Here is a 19,492-nt window from a genome sequence, read left to right as displayed (position 1 = left end):
TTAATTAAATTAATTTTATATAATAGTTTTTTTTACAAATATATTCTTGTACCTTATTGAGTAAGGAATGCCCCCATACAACACAAAGTCATGATCCACGGTGAAACAAGTCAAACGAGGGTTCGGTAGCTTTTACCCTTTCTCCGAGTAGATTGAATAGACAAGATGGATAGTGGACGATCGTACTCTCAATCTGTTTGTTGTGTGTAAAATGGATTGAGTTATGGAAAAAGTGATTTTTATAATTAAATAAATGACAAAAATATATTTTTAGTTATGTATATATATGCAACTAAAATATATTATTAGTTTCTATAAAAACTTTGAAGTTCATTTTGTCTCTTTAAAATTTTGTTTTATTTTTTTCTTATTATTATAATATTTTAGTGTAATTTATACACTATTTATATTTTAATAATTTTGGCTTATTAAGATTTTTTTTATATTATTGTATATTAATTTTTTATGATTAAAATTAAAATAAATATCGTGTATAACACGGATAAAAAGTAAAAGCTACTGCTCCCTCTGTTGCTTTTATCGGTTCACGTGTCGTTTTATGGTTATTACGGAAAAATCAATAAAACAAAATAAATTTTCTTGATTTTAATGAAGAGTTTTATAATCAGTGTTTTTAATCATTGGTTAAGGAATGTAACAAATTATTATATAAATAATAAAAGTATGTAAAAAAGATTATGAGAGCTTAATAAAAATATTTTCAAGTTCCTTTGCCTTAGGTATTAATTAACATTTACCTTTAATAAAATAATCATAAAATTTCCTTTCGTTATTTCTTTTTTTCTTCACACTATAATTAAATGCATGCGTGAAATACTTAAATATTACTTCAATCTCAAATATAAGAAAAAAAATACATTTTTTCCAAATATAAAAATATTTCAACCAACTTTATTCATTTATTTAATTAAAATTTTAGTTTCAACTATTCATTTTTATTCTTGATGTAAAATTTTAATAAAAGATAAGTTGAAGAAAAATTAATTTTTAATTAAGATCGATACGTGATTAATTAACTTTCTTAGTAACATGAATTTTTTTTTTCAATATTTGAGATCAGAGAATATTAGAAAACAAAGAATATAGTTGATAAAAAATAATTAATGTGATGTTAAATAAAAAAAACAAACAAATTTTCCAAAAAGCAAACACTTAAGTCAGCATTATTAATTATCCTAGACTTTTTGAACATCCTATATTGAGCGAAATGAATACCTATTAAGTTGAAATTCAGAGGCAAGTTCGAGTTCTGAAGGGAAAATCTACCTTCTTTCACTCGTAAAATTTTGAGATATTCAAAGACATCAAGTTGCTGCATTCTGTAATCACAACCACCTGGAACGCCATTATTCAGTTCAATTGGTATTTCCATTTTTTCCTCTTTGCTTTTGCAATGATAATTGGTTTGTTACCGGAGACTTTAATCTTTTGCTTATTTTTATTTCATTTATCTAATTTTGCATTTCATAATTGTTCGATACCCAATATAGCTTCGAAAACAGCGAGTAATATGGTGCATGAGTTAAACTTTATATTTCATTCTTACAAATAAAAAAATTATTTAAATAAAATTTAATCTAAATCCTTAAAGATAGAAATAGTATTTTTTTTTACATTATTTTTTAACTAAAATTTGTTTCAATCCTTGATCTTTTAAAATGTTTTTTTCAACGACCGTAATTAGGATTTTTTTTCTTTCTTTGTGGAACCCGAGGTATTCTATATTCCTACAAGTTCAGATCCTTTGGGTGGAGATTATTCCTTGGTGAGCTTAAATGCATTAGAGATTCTCGACCCTTTTTAAGAATATAGTCTGCAGCGATCAAACTCTATTTTTTCTTCATAAATTTAGTGTATGAAAGTTAGGTTCAACAGTCTCTTAATTAATCCTTCATCTTTTAAAATATTTATTTTGATATTTTAACTAAAATTTGAATTAAAGTTGTCTTTTGAAACAATCATCATTTATTATTTTAGGACATAATTTTGATTTTATTAATTATTAGATTTACCTACATGAAACACAATTAATGTTTGAACAAAGATGAGACATAAATATGATAAAAATTACGTGAAAAAGAAGTTTTATATTCTACCAAAAAAGAACATGATATTAAATTTTTTAGTTTTCTAATTGTTCGTAAGAGTTCCTTTTAATGTGATTTTTACTGTCATTATGGCCTTTAATTTAAACAGTAGTTTATGGCCTTTTATTTAAATATCAGTTAGATTCTTAGAGGTGAATTTATGAGAACAAATTTCATTTTTGAATTAATCAAAATTAAACACTTGCTGTCATTTTGAAACTGGAAATTAAATCACAGCTTGTAAGTAATAGTTGGATTAACATGATTGATGAATTAAATTTTCAAGAATTTTTTTATAAGTTTTAGAAGCTAAAGTGACATCGTAATAAACTTCAAGGGACCAAAATAACCTTTAACTCATTGAATTAAAGGTTGAGGCGGTGTTTTACCTGTGTTTGTGGTGATGCATTGACCAAAAAATTGAATTGGAAAGTGGAATTAGGTGTGTTTTATCAACTTATGTCAGAGAGACGGGATTTTCTGAGGAACTGAATTCGTCAAATTGGTGACTCACAATGGAACTTTTTTGTTTGTTCATAGTGTTGTTTTTCAGTTGCTAAGTTTGAATCTCTTGCTGCATAATCTCAATTTTTTTCCATTGTTAATCTGTAGTGTAGTTAATGTATCTCACTGATGATTCTGTTTTTGTTGGCTGCTGTGTTGCCCGTGGTAATTTTGATAATTTGATCGACCTTGGATTGAATTCATTGTGAAATGCTGATTGTATTTTACACTTGTAGTTTTGTAAATGTTCATTTTCTCAAATCTGTTACAGCAGCCCTAGCTATGGCTTAAGTAGGCTTGTCCTATGTTGATTGCATAGCTATTTATATGTCAATTTTCTGTAACATATGGATGTGTTTTTTGCTCCTGATTTTTGAAAGCATACTTTGAATTTATTTCTTTTACAGTTAGAAGTAAAAAGTTCAAGTTCTCAAAATGAGTTATGCTGATCAAGAAAATGGTTCACTGAGTGCTCTTTATGAGGTTTCATTGAGAGGTAATGTATCTGAGTTAGACACTCTAATAGGGAGAGACCCTCTTATCCTACACAAGCTTTCATTAACAACCTTCACTGAAACTCCCTTACACATATCAGCTTTACTTGGCCACCTTGATTTCACAAAGTCTCTTCTCAGACACAAACCTCAACTTGCCCTTGAGTTGGACCATTCCAAACGCACCCCTCTTCATCTAGCTTCAGCACAAGGCCATGTAGAGATTGTCCATGTGTTGTTGCAAACATATCATGAACATGCTTGTTTGATGAGTGATCAAGATGGAAGAATTCCTATTCACTATGCAGCTATGAGAGGACGAACAGAAATAGCAAGACAACTGATTATGGCAAAGCCTGAGTCATTGATGGTGCTTGATGGATCAGGAAAAACTGTGTTGCACCTATGTGTTGAGCACAATCACTTGGAGACCTTGAAAACATTGGTGCAAGTGCGAGATCTTAGTGGTAATGATTTTCTAAACAAAACAGACTTGCATCATGGGAATACCATTTTGCACTTTGCTGTTACCTTGAAGCAAGTTGAGGTACTTTACTCTTTTTTTTTTTCCATTTATATGAATTAAATGCAAAATAGATTTTCGGTTTTTACTCATGTGACTGATGTGAGGTGAAACCACATTTTTAAGATAACTTTTGATAACGTAAATAACAAAAATTATTGTGAACACCACCTCACTCACTGCCACTGGCACACCTATAACTTGATTCCAATTTCCAAATCAATTGTTATTACTTAAACTGTTCTTAATTAGCACTGTTAGGAAGCAAAGACAACATATTATTACTGCTGTTCCTATAACAATCTACCATTAATGCTATAGAATAAACTACAAAAAAGATAAAAACAAGACTCATATTTTCCATTCGAGGCTCAACACAAAACCAACTCCATATTAAATAATAAATCTAATGAATGACAACCTTGCATGTTATTATCTAGTATTTTAGGGAATTAAAATAAAACTAATTAACATTTAAAGATAAATACAATAATATTTTAATTTATAAAATTCCTTTTTTTGGGGTCAACCTATGAAATTCTTAAACCATGCACGTGATTTTTCTTCTCTCGGGCTTCCTTTGTCCAGCCCATCCTAACAGCACCAAAGGATTCTCTTGACCAATAATAGTGGAACTCATAAATTAACTAACAATGAAAAATTTGCAAACATTATGTCACACTAAAGAAGGCTAGCTAATCAGACAAAATGGAAAGGGAGAAACATTTGTAGAGTGATAATAAGCATTTGCAAAGTATTTTTTTTCTTTGGTTTGGTGTGAAAATATTGATCGAATAAAGAATTTAAGAGAAAAATTAGAAACTTCATTACTCATGATCTTTATTATGGAGAGAAATTGATTGAAAATTATAAAATTGTGTAAACTCATTTCTTAAATTTTAATTAATAATAAAATATGCATTAAAAAAAGTGTGTTACTAACACATTAAACGTATTATATTCCTGCATACTTATTCGTTTTAGATGATGCATTGTTTTGTATTTTGAAATTAAGGTCTCTCTATCGTTAATGTGTACTCTAGAAAGGAATCGTGTTGTAGTATTTGTTCCATGCATAAGAATAATTATGACAAATTGACAATAGTCAATGATTGTGTGCTTGGGTTCATATATGGTCGAATAAAGAATAAGTTACTAAACTTAAAATATTAGTAATAAATTTTACTCTCCTCTTCTAAGAGATGCTAATATTACATTATCCTTCCCTTTATATACTTTCCCCTCCCTTGCTACCGGTATTAAAGAACCCTCTTATCTTATGTAAGAATATATACTAAACTACATTTCTATACCTTTAGAGGTGCGAGAGTATTACACTGTCCTCTCCTTTTATGTTGGAAATACACAATTTAGTGTATTTAACTTAACACTACTAACGAATATTCATCATAATATTTTAATTAAAATATATGGGAAAATATTTTTAATTTACCAAATTATCATTCACTCATTTGATAAAATATGTTGTTTTTCAAATATATAACTAAATTTAAAAGAATTTATCAAATTAATAATTAAAAAAATTATGAGATGAATTATAGATGTACATATATATTATATAAAAGTTCCAGTTTTATGAGTTAACTTTGAATCCTTTGGTGTTAAGATATATTTCAGTAATAATCACATCCTTTAAAATATTTTTATCACAATATATGTATAGAAGTATTTAGCAATTAATATGTGATTTTTCATTTTGAAAATACTACTTATGAATAATGTTAGGTTCAATATGAAGATCAGATAAAAACATTTTGCTAGTTTAAATTTTGCTATTAATTATTTGAATAAATATTAAATTATTATTATTTATTTTATTTAATAAACCATAATGTATGTTATGTTTTAGACTATAAGGTACTTGCTTTCGATACCCAAAATAAGAGAAGAAGCAAGCATTGAGAATAAGATGGGTTGTACTGCTTTGGACATGTTAGTGGATGCTGTCATAATGAACAATGGAATGAACCAAACACATTCACTACCATCACTTAATCCAAATGAAAAGTATTGGACAAAGAATTTCAAACTGGGTAAAAGGTTCTTACAACATCAGGGTGAAAGGCTGGAAGAAATGAGAGGGATGCTTAGTGTGGTAGCTACAATGATCTCAGCCATGACCTTTAATGCTGTAATGAACCCTCCAGGTGGTGTTATACAAGCAAATGGTTCAGACTTACGTAGTTGGAAAAACATGTTAAGTAATAATGTGAAGGATGCTATGGAATTACATCCTGGGAGAGCAGTATTCTTAACTACTCAAGAATCTGACTTTGAAAGTTTTGTAATGTTCAACTCCATCTCTCTGGCTGCATCACTTAGTATTACTCTCTTACTTGTGAGTGGAGTCCCCTTAAAGAATGAAGTCACCATGGGGATCTTATCAATAGGCACGTGTGTCACTCTCACATTTCTTATGCTTTCCTATTTTTTCGGAGGGTTCATGTTGGGTTTCAAGTCAGCTAATCACGTATTTCATTTTTGGATTTATCTTTGGCTTGGACTTCTTGGGCTAATTGTTGTCTTCAGCATGATCCGCGTAATTTCTTGGCTAGTAAAAGTTATCAAACATGGATAAAGGGTTTACAACTAAATCTGGGTTGTGCACACAAGTTGAATTAGGCTATTTTATGTATGCAATACTTTTTGAGAATTCTATGTTGGTTATGTACGATGGTTGATTTTGATTGGACTATGTAATTGTTTGTTTGGTGGGCAAGGGCTGGATACATGCAAAAGTATTCACTATAACTTTTTATAGCACACGTTTAATTGGTTGATATAATAAAAATAGAAAAGATAAAAATAAAATAAAAATATTTAAATTAAAATAATGTAAAAAGTTTCTGATTCACATCAGATTAATTATATTTTTTTCTTTATTTTTTGTCTTCCTCCCTCTATTAAACACAAGTTTATTAGATTGAAAGACTCTCTTATCATGAAAACGTTATAAAAAAATTGGAGTATTTAAAGCTTTTAACAAATATTTGAGTAAACCACCACCTTCTTAGTGATTAAAAACAATTTTCTAGACAGTTTGCAGAAAAAATCTTTTTTTAATATTATATATGGTTAATATTCTAAGTGCAAAATAAAGATTTTGTGACTTTTGTAATTATATTTTGAAAAAAAAAATATTATACATGATTTCAATTAGTTCGATGACATCAAGGGTATTTTGGTAATTTTCAAACAAAAAAAATCATATTTAGATAGTGCTCGATAACCTGAACACAAACACAAAAGTACGTGTCATATAATTCTTGAATTCTCTTTAGATTTTTAAATATAAATCATTCAGAAACTTGAACACACCCATAGGTGTTTAAAAAATTGCTCGTGTCCACATTTCAGAATTGTTATCAGTTTCTCAACCGGAAAAATCTCTCAATTTAACAATACCAATATTTTGTCTTTCTCACGTTACAATTTCAAATAGTGTTTTAAGTTTTATGAGTGAATGTGTGATCTAATGAGTGTGTCTGTCCCCAAATCAAGGAAAACCATCGAACCCATGTGAGTTTGCTTCCAGAAAAGTGTCTCCGTTGTGCATTCAAAAAAATTGATTCAAATCTGAATTCCCAATGTGGCTTTCATTTGTATTTGTCTCAGTAGTACCCGCGACCATGACTTCTTGTGCATGACTCTAACAAATTCTCTCACGAAGCTAAGAAATTTTTTCAGAACATGACTCTAACCTCCTCTTTGGTTCATAGTGAAAGGCACAACCGCACAAGAAAGGGGAAAAGAAAAGAAAACTAATTCCACACTTTGTCACCGTGTGTTGCTTCAATAGTGGATAAGTAGTCTTCTTTCGTCGGAGAAACTTATTGAGAGAGATGATGAGGGGGGTGTATTTTATAGGGTATTATAGGGAGAAAAAAATCTAAAGGGAAACGTACCAGCAATGAAGGGGTAGTGTAAATAGTATTAGCTTTCATCCAATGAACCTAATAATCCAAACAAAACCAAAAAATTAGTTCAGATTGGTTCGATTATTGGTTACTTTCATTTTGATCAAATCCTAACCAAAACAATTACAATTGGTTCGGATATCAGGTTTATCTTTTTTCAACTTGAACTAACCCAACTTAATCAAATTAATCATTTTTAATTTTTAAATTAATATATTTCAAACTTAGAGATTAAATTTTGTGCGCCTGTGTTAATCAATTTTAATCTCTAGAAAAAAATTAGTTGTGTACGTGTGTATTATTCATTGTTGAAGCTTTAGGAAAGTTGGCTTAGAGCAGCGAGAAATCGAGAACTCTAACAGCAATAATTAACAATCTCATTCTGATGTATTAGCTGAATATTGAGAACACTCAGAGTAAGAACATCATCTTCATCTTGCTTTTAGTTATGTTTTTGAGGTCGAGAACACTGACAACATCTTAATTTTGACGAGTTATGCTGGCTAATGTCGAGAACATTGAGAACAACAACTTCATTTCGTCACCACCGTAAAAATTAAAATTCAACAATAATTGATCCAAATGAGAAGGGTTGGAGCAAGTTTTTCATATCTACGTAGACGTTTTTACAACTTAAAGGTGAATTATATTGAGAGAAATAAGAGGATACCTAAGTTTGATGGCTACAATGATTTCAACCTTGTTTTTAACATGGAAATGAACCCTAAGGTGATGGTGGTGTGATTCTCTTTTGCATCATTTTATAATCTCATTTGCATTTTTAATTAGTTGATAATCCAATCACTTATATTGAACCATTTTCCTAAGCCGTTGGATTATGCCAAATGAGACAAATAAAAAGAAAATGAACCCAACAATTTAAAACGTGAATGTGAGTTGCTAATAGTATGGATCAACGTGGGAATGACTCGAGAAAGAAGGAAAACGAAAATCTCCAAATAGAAAATGCACTTATTGTAATAGAAAATCATCACACATGATGGCTTCGGCCTCCGAACCTGCAAAAACATTTTTAGCATAAGATCTCTCTCCAAATCACCTATTGAAAATGGTCTAAGGTGACATCTCGACGGAAACAAAAAAATATCGAGAGATGTCATCTTAGTTGGAATCTCTTTTTATTTTCGTGACAAAAATAACTCTTCACATAAATATTTTTTTTACACTACTTTTGTCATTTAGCCATCAATATAAAGAATGATAATTGAATATTATTAGAATTATCACTAATTTAATTTTTTAATAAACTAGTGTCACTAATAATAAATAACTATAATTCATAATAAAAGAATACTTTCAACTAAAGTAATTAGTTAATTGCTATGAAAATACCTCATTTATATTTTTCAATTTTGTATAAATAATAATTAAAAGAGTAGTAATCTGTTATAAAAAGATTAAAAGGGTTTTCAAAAAATTATCTTCACTAAATTAGAATATTAATTCCAAAGAAATTATAATTTTCTAAATTTCATGTTATATTTAAAGATGTTACAATATAAACATATTTATGTCTTCAAAAAACAAATATAAACATACTTATCTACCAACAAAAGTTTGATAGGTGGTGACCGAACTTGTTCTTGACAATATGATCAAAGTTATATATATATAATCATAGTTTATATCTCATAAAATTATTTGACTTTTGCTATCTAAGTACACCTCTAAAGTTTTTCCTCTTAATTTTTCTATCATTAATGCTCTATATACTTAAAATATTTTAATATCATTATTCTGGAAAGTATTTCACATAACACAAAAGTGTAAAAATCATTTTGGAAGGTATTTTGAGGAATACAAAACAATAGGTTCAAGAAAGTACTTTCTAAAATACTATTTAAATTTGTGTATTCTAGAAAGTATTTTCTGGAAGTTAAATCTAAACATTCGTGAAATTTAATAAAAAAAAGATAAGCATGTAATCCACCTCTTAAACCTCTAACTAAATTACATAACACGTGTAAATCATGTAAATCATGTATGAAGATTTGAAACTTGTAAACAATTTTCCTAGTTTGTGTCAAGAAAAAAAGTTATCGTATTAGTAAAATCAAGAAAGTGAGGAAAAAAGAAAGATTGAAGCAAGATATCATATTGGAGTAACAAATGGAGTGAAAAAAGATGAACAATTCTAATGAAAGAAAGATGAAGTGTTCCGTTGCCATGAAAGGAGTGCATTGTTGGGGGGAGGGATAAGTGTGTGACTGTGTGAGAGAAAGAATATGGTTTAAAATAAGAAGGTTATTTAAGTCTTTTGAATTTAAAGAAGAAGAATGGGAATGCACTTTGAAAAAAGTGGCGTGAATATAATATTATTTGTGCATCAAAGTCACAAGCACTTTGGGCTAAATTGAGCCCAATATCAATACCCAAACAATATGCCCCTTTTATCTACAAACATCTCGAGGAAAAGTCAGCCAGACAGTCACACCATCCAAGGTTCGTGGACTTCACAAAATTGTACTGACAAAGTCTTTTTTTCCCTATTTTATTAAATAAAAAAATAAAGAAAACTAGATTATGGATCCGTCTTATGTACGGTTTTTTCTTTCTTTTTTTAATTTCCTTAATAATAGTTACTTAAATATTTATTAAGACAAAGTATTATTTTTAAAAGAAGATTAATACAACAGAATATTAATCTAGAATATTTATTAAAACAGAATATTATATTAATAATTAAATAAATATAAGTCAAATAATGTATTTTTATTTGTAATATTAATTATTCAAAGTTTATTATTTAAGATAATAGTTAGCTTTATATTATTCATATTGTTGTGCTTGAGTTTATAGTAGTTAAAAGATAAATAAGTTTGAAGAAAAATAGAAACTAATAATGAATACCACCTCTATTATTATGTGTAAATATATAGGCGAGAAGTTATGAACATTACGGGTTGCACAAAGAGAAAGATATGGTAAGAACAAAAATAAAGAAAATAACATAAGTAATGAATGATATGGTAAAAAAATAGCATAAAAATTGTATGAGATAGAATTAAAACCAAGGCAAATGCTAATCTTGGGATATTCAATATTGGTTAAGAAAGCTTCTCTTCAGATTTGTAAACTTAAGTTATTTATGATTTTTTTATATTCTCCTAGGCACAAATAAAAAATAGTATAACATACCTCTCTCACATTATTGTGTGGTTTGGAAACAAATTAAAAGAAAACTATGATCACATAATATCTTCATAAATCACATTTAAAAAAAATATTCAAAAGACTATATATAAATGAGACTATATAAATAATAATAAATTAAAGGAATTAATTAATATTATCTATACCGATAAGATTTATTTATTTTTTATAATTTATCACATAATTTATTTTTATAAACATGAAAATGTACTGTTTAAAAGAATTAATATTTATACCAATAAAATATATATACTATCTATCACATAAAGACTTTTTGGCTTTTATATTTATAATTATTTTTGATATATTAGTTGGATTTAAATTCATTATTATTTTCATTGAGCTTTGTTATCCAATTTTATTTGTTTATATAGAATTTTTTGACTTTAATAACAATATTATCAGAATTAAATTTATAATTGCATTAAAAATTAATCACATTTAATTATTTTTTATTATTTCTTATTAATAAATAAGTTTTATATTATAGATATTTAAATTGATTATAATTTTTTTGTTAATAATATAAGAAATTAATAAAATAATATAATCTTTGTATAATTCAAAAATATTATCTCTTTAAATTTAATCATGCATCGTCCGGATCTTATCTAGTTATTACTATTTACTTGAGCTGAAAAAAAAAACTATTTACTAGTATATAAAGATAATTGGCATTTTCAGTTTTTCCCCCCAATATTTAATTATTATTTATATTTATTTCCCCCAATTTTTCCATTTAATTTCTCTCTCTTCCTATTTGTTCTTTCGGATCGCACGCATTAACCTTAACCGTTGCAAAGTTCGCCGGGGAATCGGGCTTGGCCACCGCTCTCCGATGAACACTCCATAGGACACCATGGATGAGCAAAAAAGCGCCGCCGTCAACGACGGCGAACCAGAACCGCAGCAAAACCACCACCAACAAAACCACACCGACAACAACAATAACAAGAGCAACGACACCGAAAACAACAACAACGACAACGAGAAGAGTACATCAGATCCCGAACTGTTCTGTTGTTTGCTTCAGCCAGCCACCACCGACGGAGATCCCGAGTACATCGGCATTCGCCGCCTCCTCCTTCATCGGAAGGCCGAGGCCGGCGTTCTCCGCCGCAGAGTATGCTCCGTGTAGAATTTCTAATTTAATAATCTTTCTAATCACCGTGTCGATCTCGTTACTTTTTCGTGCATTTTTGTCCTCTTAGTTCGTTTCTTTTCCAGATCAATCGTGATAGATTTGCATTGTTCCCGGTGATAACGTTCTTTTTTTTTTTTTTTTTTTTTTAATTTTTCTTCCAATGTTGTCACCTTTGGCTGTGTATTGTTACATTTTGACTTTTGGATTATAAGCTTGTTGACTCGCGCGTTCTTAGTTCTTACAATGCTCGTAGCTAAATTCTGTTCTTAACTGTGCTCATAGTTTTGATTATATGGCTCTTTTTCATATCAATCGTCACAAACTATATTTAATTAAGTTGAGTGCTGAATTATTATTATTGGAACAGTGTTTAGATAATGTTCCATAGTGCTTTTCGTCCTAATTGGAGTTTTATCTCGGTAATCTATGTTAACCTTTAATGCCAACCACCTTTATTACATGGATCGCCAAGGTGAAACTTTAATTCTGACTGGAGAACAATACCAAAAATACATAAGGATTTTTGCTCTTATTATTATTATTTGTGATAGTGTTGTCTCCTGTGGCTGTGTGGTTGTTACATTTTGACTTATGGACCTGTGACTGTGTTGAAGGATTGGAGATGCAATGGCAAAACTTATGTGGCGTATCGGAATTACATAAGTAGGCCTAGGAACTGGGAAAGGGATAGTTTGCGCACCCCGAGTCTCCAGAGTACTCCGGGAAACAGGTTGCTGAATTTTTTGCTTGAAGTGATGAGCACTGATATGCTTAATTTTGCATCACATGATTTCTTAATGGTCCACCAAAGGGGATGAAACAAAGAATTAAAGATGCCCATGATTGGACGTGGGGCTTCAAAGTGATCTGGATGTGTTGTTGGACAATAATTAAACTTTGATCTGTAGGAAAAATGGAAAATTTTGAACAACAGATGTTGATATTCATTCAAAATGCACTATTTTTCTTCACATATGTAGGAAAGTTATGACCATTTGTCTTTTAACATATTTACAAGATGATTATGATTTATCAATAGCTGGTGTAATTTTTTTCACTTTTCTTTTTTCTGGTATGCTGTAGGTTAGTTTAGGAAGATATCGTATTTTCTAACATTTGTACTTTGTTTCTTCTTATATCAAAATGATCTTAATTTCTATACATTTTTTTCCCTATCAATTTCCTTCATTTCTTATTTTAATGTGAATTTCATGTACTTCTTTGTGGTTAATTCTTCGATTTCAGTTTCTGTTTGTAATTATAACCACATCTATGTCAATGCAGCTTTCTCATTCAGGGTACTAGTTTAAATTTATGTTTCCATACAATTCTGACATCAGGATAATTTACTGGTTGATGCATCAGTGGCCGATGGTTTCCATCTCCAACTCCTCACGGGACCCGTTGGTCTGAGGTGGACAGCTTGAGTTGTGGGCGGGTAAGTTGTGCATTGTAGCTTTTGTTGTAATATACTTATATTGCACATACCTCTTGCAGTATTTGACTTGTAACAATTGGGATAGAGAAATGCCATATTAATTAAAATTATTAACAGATAGACATATTCTATTTAATGGGGTTTATACTTTTTAATAAAATGTGTTTTTGGTCCCTATACTTTTGGTCAAATTTGGTTTTCTTCCCTATACTTTCAAATTGATGAAATTAGTCCTTCAACTTTAGAAAATACATGAATTGAGTCCCTCCTGCAAATTTGTGGCAGTTAAAACGGCTACTAAATGTTAAGTTGAAACATGAAGAAGAACTAAATTCATATATTTTTAAAGTTGGAGGACGAAATTTACCATTTTGAAAGTATAGGGACCAAAACCAAGCTTAAACGAAATTATAGAAACTAAACATTTTTCCCTTAATTTAAGTACATAGATGCTATCACAGTGTACCGTAATAATTGATAACTGATTGGATGACTAGCCATTCATTTGAACTGGTAGTAACCTAGGCTCTAGGCTGTATGTGCTTTGGCTGGGTGCAAGCATGTTGTTGTCAAGGAAGGCTTATTTAGTTATTTTTCCTTTTATGAAGAAAATGTTTGTAGAAGAGCGAAACAAAGCATTCAGAAACTAAATTAGATACATTGGGAAAAATGCTAGATAATTTTGGGTTAAACTTAAAGCTGTTAGAATTGCCCGTAGATGATGCAATTAATTCTTCACTAACAATTGGCTCTGAACTAACCCTATATTTGCTGGGTAGATTTGGCTATCACTTTCTTGATATTAGTAAGTTTTGCTCATTGCTTTTCTCGCTGAAATTACAATTGTACAAGTTGCTGTCAGTCAGTAAATACACCTATCTTTCCTGGATTGGGGGAAATTTACATGGAACTTCTTTATTTGATTAGATGTTACATAAAGATTACACTAATGAAATAGAATGACCATACCTTTAACAAGACAGTTACAAGTATACTTAGTGTGTTTATACTGTGAAGGGATGTGGGTTATGCCATGATAATTTGGAGCTTTATTTAATTGTTTTAAAATTGAAGGTGGCTTGAACAATTTAGCTCATATGCCTTTGATCATTTACCTTTTTTTTGTATCATTTGTCAAAATTGTGTTTTCATTTACATTGTAGGATCTGCAAAATGCAAATCCAGTATATAATCATAGAACAAGTTTTGGCTCAAGTATAAGTGATTCTGATCGTCCTAGACATCATGGGGTTGAGGCTGCCTATTCTTTTGTTGGAATGCATTGCATCTTTGATCAGTGCAAAGCTTCTGGTAGAGTCCAATCCAGATTTTTCTTTCCATTACCCTAGTACTAGTCTCTGTTTTTACTTTGTTTGTGTGGTGGAATAATCCTGAAAATCTTTATGTGTAGTTACTGTGTTGAAGTTTGGGCACATGAGTTCTGATCTACTTGCTTATGGGGCATCAGATGGAACCTTGACTGTGTGCAGTGTATCTGAGAATCCTTCAGTCATCAAACAATTAAATGGGCATTCCAAAGATGTAACAGGTTGGATAGACTGTCTTTGTTCTATATTTAATCCTGCATGACATGTATGGTCAAGTGCACTAAGGCAATATCATCTAATGTATTACTTTTTTAACGGGGGATTATGGATCAATGAATCTTGATCTATATATTTCCAATTGGAGATCAGATTAGCCAGATTTCAGAAAGAAATGGTCAGTCATTGACCAAATATTCTTTCTGAATTTGTTACTTATTCATGTTTTAACAAGATTTCCTAAATTCTAATGCTCCCTAATTTATTGAATGACTTCATATGCTGGTTTATTTTCAGATTTTGACTTTACATCAAACAATCAGTACATTGCATCGTCTTCATTGGATAAAACTGTGAGAGTATGGGAGATAGGGAAAGGTATTTGCATACGGGTGATATATGGAGTCTCTTCACAATTGTGTATCCGTTTTCACCCTGTAAGTATAAATGGGGTGTGTGTGTGTGTGTGCGCTTATGTATAAGGGTTTGTGTATAAAGAATGCTAGCCTTCCCACCTCTTCAGAGGATAGCATTGCCTTCTTTCATAGTTGGACAAAATACCCTTGTCTTAGATTTGAAAACTCATGATATTCTGGTCATGTTTTTGTTAATTTCATCTTATAATTTTTAATTAGAATGAAAAGTAACATTTTCTGCCCTTTATCTCTTGCTTTGTGTGCATTTCAATTTACTAGATTCTCACTGTTCTGCATATCTTTTTCCAAAAGTTCTAATAGTCATTCTTTACACTAAGAGAAGTGATAAAGTTGACTTTCCTAGACTGAAGAGAGCTAGATTTTTTAAGGGTAGAATCTAATCTCTCTCATAGTTTGCAGAAGGACAGAGACATTCATTGTAGTCTTGAACTTGGATTTACTTGTAATTCTTTTTTATTCTCTCTCTTATGTCTTTTTTAGTTAGTTGAACTTGTATTTCAAAAAGAGAAAATGATGAGGTGAACTAGTACATTTGTCTATGACCCATGTTAAAGAATTTAAGACTTACTCTACACGCATTGGGTTTATTTTTGGTTGCTTGTGTTTGGTTGCTGGGAATTTAGTATGTAGAATTTTTTCTGTCTTTGTCACATCTAGTGAAAGTGAAATATTCTTCTCTAAGAGAGGATGAGCATGGGAGGAGGGGAGTTTGTCTGTTAGAAAAGATTGAGGAAAATGACAACAATTTGCATCATATATCTTTCTTCATCTCATCTCATGACTCATCTAATGAAACTTAAATATTCTTTTGCAATTTGTTTGATTTTTCCAAAGATATGGCTTCCTATATGTGGGTTTTGATATCTTATTTGGGTAAATAAATTTATTCTTTTGCTTTCATCCTTTGTTGTTACTGAAGACTATCTTTTCTGTATTTGGTGCAGGTAAATAACAACTTCCTTTCAGTTGGCAATGCAAACAAAGAAATCAATGTAAATATGTTAATTGTTTTCATTTTGGTAGGAAGTAACATGTTCGTTTGACAGCTAAGCTGAAGACTCTCTATTAGAATGTATTGATCTTAGTCATTTCCATTCTTGCTTGGTAAACCTGAAATGTCTTTAATGTGGCTTCACTCAGACCTTAAATGTCATTGAAGCTGCATCGTGTTCTTTGTTTGTAAAGTATGGAGAACAGTTTATTTTTTGTGGTTTGGTGCTATGGTTATGCTCAGAAGTTTTTGAGAGAATGGAGTAAAATGAATAGAGAATCAAAGAGAGTTACCTTCCTGTGTTTGAATATTAATGAGGGAAGAAATGGGAAGGTTTTCTGGTTTATAAGTGGCGTATTGTAAAATTTAAATATAATATTTTTAAAATAAGTGTAAATGGCTAGTCTTTAAAATAAGAGTAGTCCCTCATTATCCCTCAGTTAGGAGGGAACAAAAAGACTGTTTGAATGGGAATGGGGGGAATGGCTCTACACACTTTCCCTTCCACAAAATTTCAAATTCCTAAGTAAGGATAATTATTCCCTTCCCATCATTTCTTTTCCACTCCCCACTTTCAAACAGACTCGTAGATCATATGATTGGGTCAATTGATAGGAAGAATGTTTGTTTGTTCAGACACTGAAACAAGAGGAAGGCAACGACAGTCAGTTGAATTCATTCAACAAATCAACATGTATTTGAATTAATGATTTGATAAATATTCCCACTATTAACTATTTGTTGCTTAGTTACTATCTCTACACCTTTTCCCTATAAAATCCTATGCTATTATGTTTTGCCATTTTTTACTTACATTACCTGTTATGGTAATTTATTATTTTTCTCAAAATTATATGATGGTACCAGGTGTTCAATTTTAGCACTGGAAGGGTAATTAATAAATCAATATTTGACAGTGAAGTTACCTCTATGGACCATGATCATACTGGAAATCTTTTATTTTGTGGAGATGCACAGGTGAGCTGCTCTATATATACACTTGTATATCCTAATTGTTATTTGTTAATCTCATTTTCTTTAGGTACTGGATTGTATGTGCAGGGATGTATTTACTCAGTAAATATGAACTCCCACACAGGTGTACTATCTCGCTCTCATCGTTACCGAAGTAGCAGCAGACACAAATCTCCTGTCACAACTGTGCAGTATCGGAGTTTCTCTCTTCTGGCTCGAGGACCTGTGTTGTTGACATGTACTCAGGATGGAAACCTGTCTTTCTTCAGGTTCCAAAATTAATTTGCCATCGCTTGTCTTTTTGAACTCTTATTTTTTCTTTCGAGAACTAATGTTGGTTATTATAGTGTGGCTTTGGAGATAAAAGGTTATTTAACTCTTCGATGCTCACTCAAATTAGCTCCACGTATACACAAAATTCAAGCTTCTTTCTGTCCTCTTCTTTCCCTTGAAAAAGGAGAATTCATAGGTATGTTGATATCATTCTTGCATTCTTTTTTTTCCCCCTTCGGTCTCTTTAAGGACTTTTAAAGAATAATTCTTCTCTGATTAAATCAAACCCAAACTCCCAACTGTGTCAAACTGGAAAATAATTCACATGCAGTCATAACTCTAGGATTATGTACTCACTGTATTTGTCAATGAAAAGTATTTATCAATACATAATGCTTACGCTAAGACTTGAAAGACCATGAAGGCTCCGATATGCTTCAAAGTGCAAACTAAGTTTTCTGAAATATCTTTGACTGAAGCAGCATTACAGTTGCTGTCTCTCTTTACACTATCATTTTTTGTCATGTGAAGTTGCTGGAAGTGAGGACTCAAATGTCTATTTCTATGATTTAACGAAGCCAAAGAATACATGTGTGAACAAGCTACAGGTTAGTTTTACTTCCATGGAAGGTATTAATGTTATAATAAAGCTCAAAATGAATTAGTTTTTGTTATGCAGGGTCACCGGTTTCCTGTGATGGATATTGCCTGGAACCATGGAGAAAATTTATTGGCTTCATCTGATTTTTACGGCGTAGTAATTGTGTGGAAGAGAGAAAGATCACATCAAAAGAGATATACATAACAGTAGAAGTTTAAAGCGATGTTTTCCTTTTTCTTTCGCTTTTACCATTCTCCTTTTGTATTTTTTTGTGCTATATATATGTTTTTATTTTTTTTGCTGCAATATATTTTGTACCCATGAAGTGAGAATCAATTAATCAATCATCCACAGCCTCATATGAAACGTAGGAAATTATATTAAAAAGTTTACTGTTTTGTGAGGAAGAAAATGTATTATCAGATATGAATAGGGATTTTGTATACGAATTATGAGGAATATATTTTGTTTTGACATTGTTCTATGTAATTTTATATAATCAACGAATAAGGATTTTTGTCTGAATTAACATTTATTGGTTGCATTTACGAAGTAGTCGTGCTTATTGTTCATGAACTATTTTGTTTAACATACAAAATACAATCAAAGAATATATCATTTATTTTTTCTGAATTAGCATTAATCAGTTGTATTTTCGAATAATGCTAATTGTTCACGAACTCGGTTATCATCTAGAAACGGAATTTCCAATTTGTTTCTCAGAAGTAGCACACGAAGTAATGGTTCGATCAATGTGAGTCCACATAAACTTGCATGGTTATATGGGGATCCCAATTTATGTTCATAATTTCAGCCTTTTTATAAAGCAGTCAATTATGCTACCCATCTAAAAAATTAGAAAAGATATTCCAACATCAGCAAAGAAAAAGTTAGATTATAATGGATCGGTCAAAAAAGAAAGAATTTATTAGGTTCATAAATAAGACACTTTTCGAAATCCTACCAAGGACACAGATCCAAAAGGGAAGTGTCGGAGAATCTACATTATAAGACTATTTTTATATTTGATAGAAAGAAATGGAATGGAATGAAATGATACATCAATTCACCAAAAAAATGGTACATTATTTGGTTCGTTTGAGTTAAGAAAAAATTATACATTATTTGGTTCGTTTGAGTTAAGAAATGGAACGTAATGAAATGATACATCAATTCACCAAAAAACATATTTCCTAAGTTGTTCAAACTAACTAACTAGCTAGGACCTCCATTCGACCTGCACTACCAGACTATCATATCACCTTTGACATCATTGTATCCACCTCCAACAATTTAAACCAGTTAACTCTGACATCTGTTTACTTTCATGCTTTGCTTATATTTTCTG

General features: G+C 30.5%; 2 protein-coding genes across 2 annotated transcripts; both read left to right on the top strand.

Moving 5' to 3' along the window:
• Positions 1-1,256: 1,256 nt before the first annotated feature.
• LOC100796407 (ankyrin repeat-containing protein BDA1) lies at positions 1,257-6,337 on the top strand. The gene is made up of 3 exons (XM_003541561.4): positions 1,257-1,383; positions 3,020-3,653; positions 5,500-6,337. The coding sequence occupies exons 2-3, from the start codon at positions 3,048-3,050 to the stop codon at positions 6,226-6,228; spliced, it is 1,335 nt and encodes a 444-aa protein (XP_003541609.1). The 5' UTR covers positions 1,257-1,383; positions 3,020-3,047; the 3' UTR covers positions 6,229-6,337.
• Positions 6,338-11,477: 5,140 nt separating this feature from the next.
• On the top strand, positions 11,478-18,633 carry LOC100795887 (WD repeat-containing protein 13). Its single transcript, XM_003541560.5, has 12 exons — positions 11,478-11,864; positions 12,500-12,615; positions 13,251-13,323; positions 14,487-14,634; positions 14,735-14,872; positions 15,165-15,304; positions 16,249-16,296; positions 17,163-17,273; positions 17,358-17,539; positions 17,618-17,739; positions 18,075-18,151; positions 18,223-18,633. The coding sequence occupies exons 1-12, from the start codon at positions 11,601-11,603 to the stop codon at positions 18,346-18,348; spliced, it is 1,545 nt and encodes a 514-aa protein (XP_003541608.1). The 5' UTR covers positions 11,478-11,600; the 3' UTR covers positions 18,349-18,633.
• Positions 18,634-19,492: the final 859 nt, after the last annotated feature.

Source organism: Glycine max, chromosome 13 (genome assembly GCF_000004515.6).
Source record: "Glycine max cultivar Williams 82 chromosome 13, Glycine_max_v4.0, whole genome shotgun sequence".
In the NCBI taxonomy this organism is placed as follows: Eukaryota; Viridiplantae; Streptophyta; class Magnoliopsida; order Fabales; family Fabaceae; genus Glycine; species Glycine max.
This window is presented reverse-complemented; position numbering and strand designations above follow the sequence as displayed.

Coding starts and splice junctions, on each gene's coding strand:
- LOC100796407 (XM_003541561.4), top strand. CDS start 3,048: ATGAGTTATGCTGATCAAGAAAATGGTTCACTGAGTGCTCTTTATGAG. Junction 3,654..5,499: donor TTACCTTGAAGCAAGTTGAG/GTACTTTACTCT, acceptor GTTATGTTTTAG/ACTATAAGGTACTTGCTTTC.
- LOC100795887 (XM_003541560.5), top strand. CDS start 11,601: ATGGATGAGCAAAAAAGCGCCGCCGTCAACGACGGCGAACCAGAACCG. Junction 12,616..13,250: donor CAGAGTACTCCGGGAAACAG/GTTGCTGAATTT, acceptor TTGATGCATCAG/TGGCCGATGGTTTCCATCTC. Junction 18,152..18,222: donor CATGTGTGAACAAGCTACAG/GTTAGTTTTACT, acceptor TTTGTTATGCAG/GGTCACCGGTTTCCTGTGAT.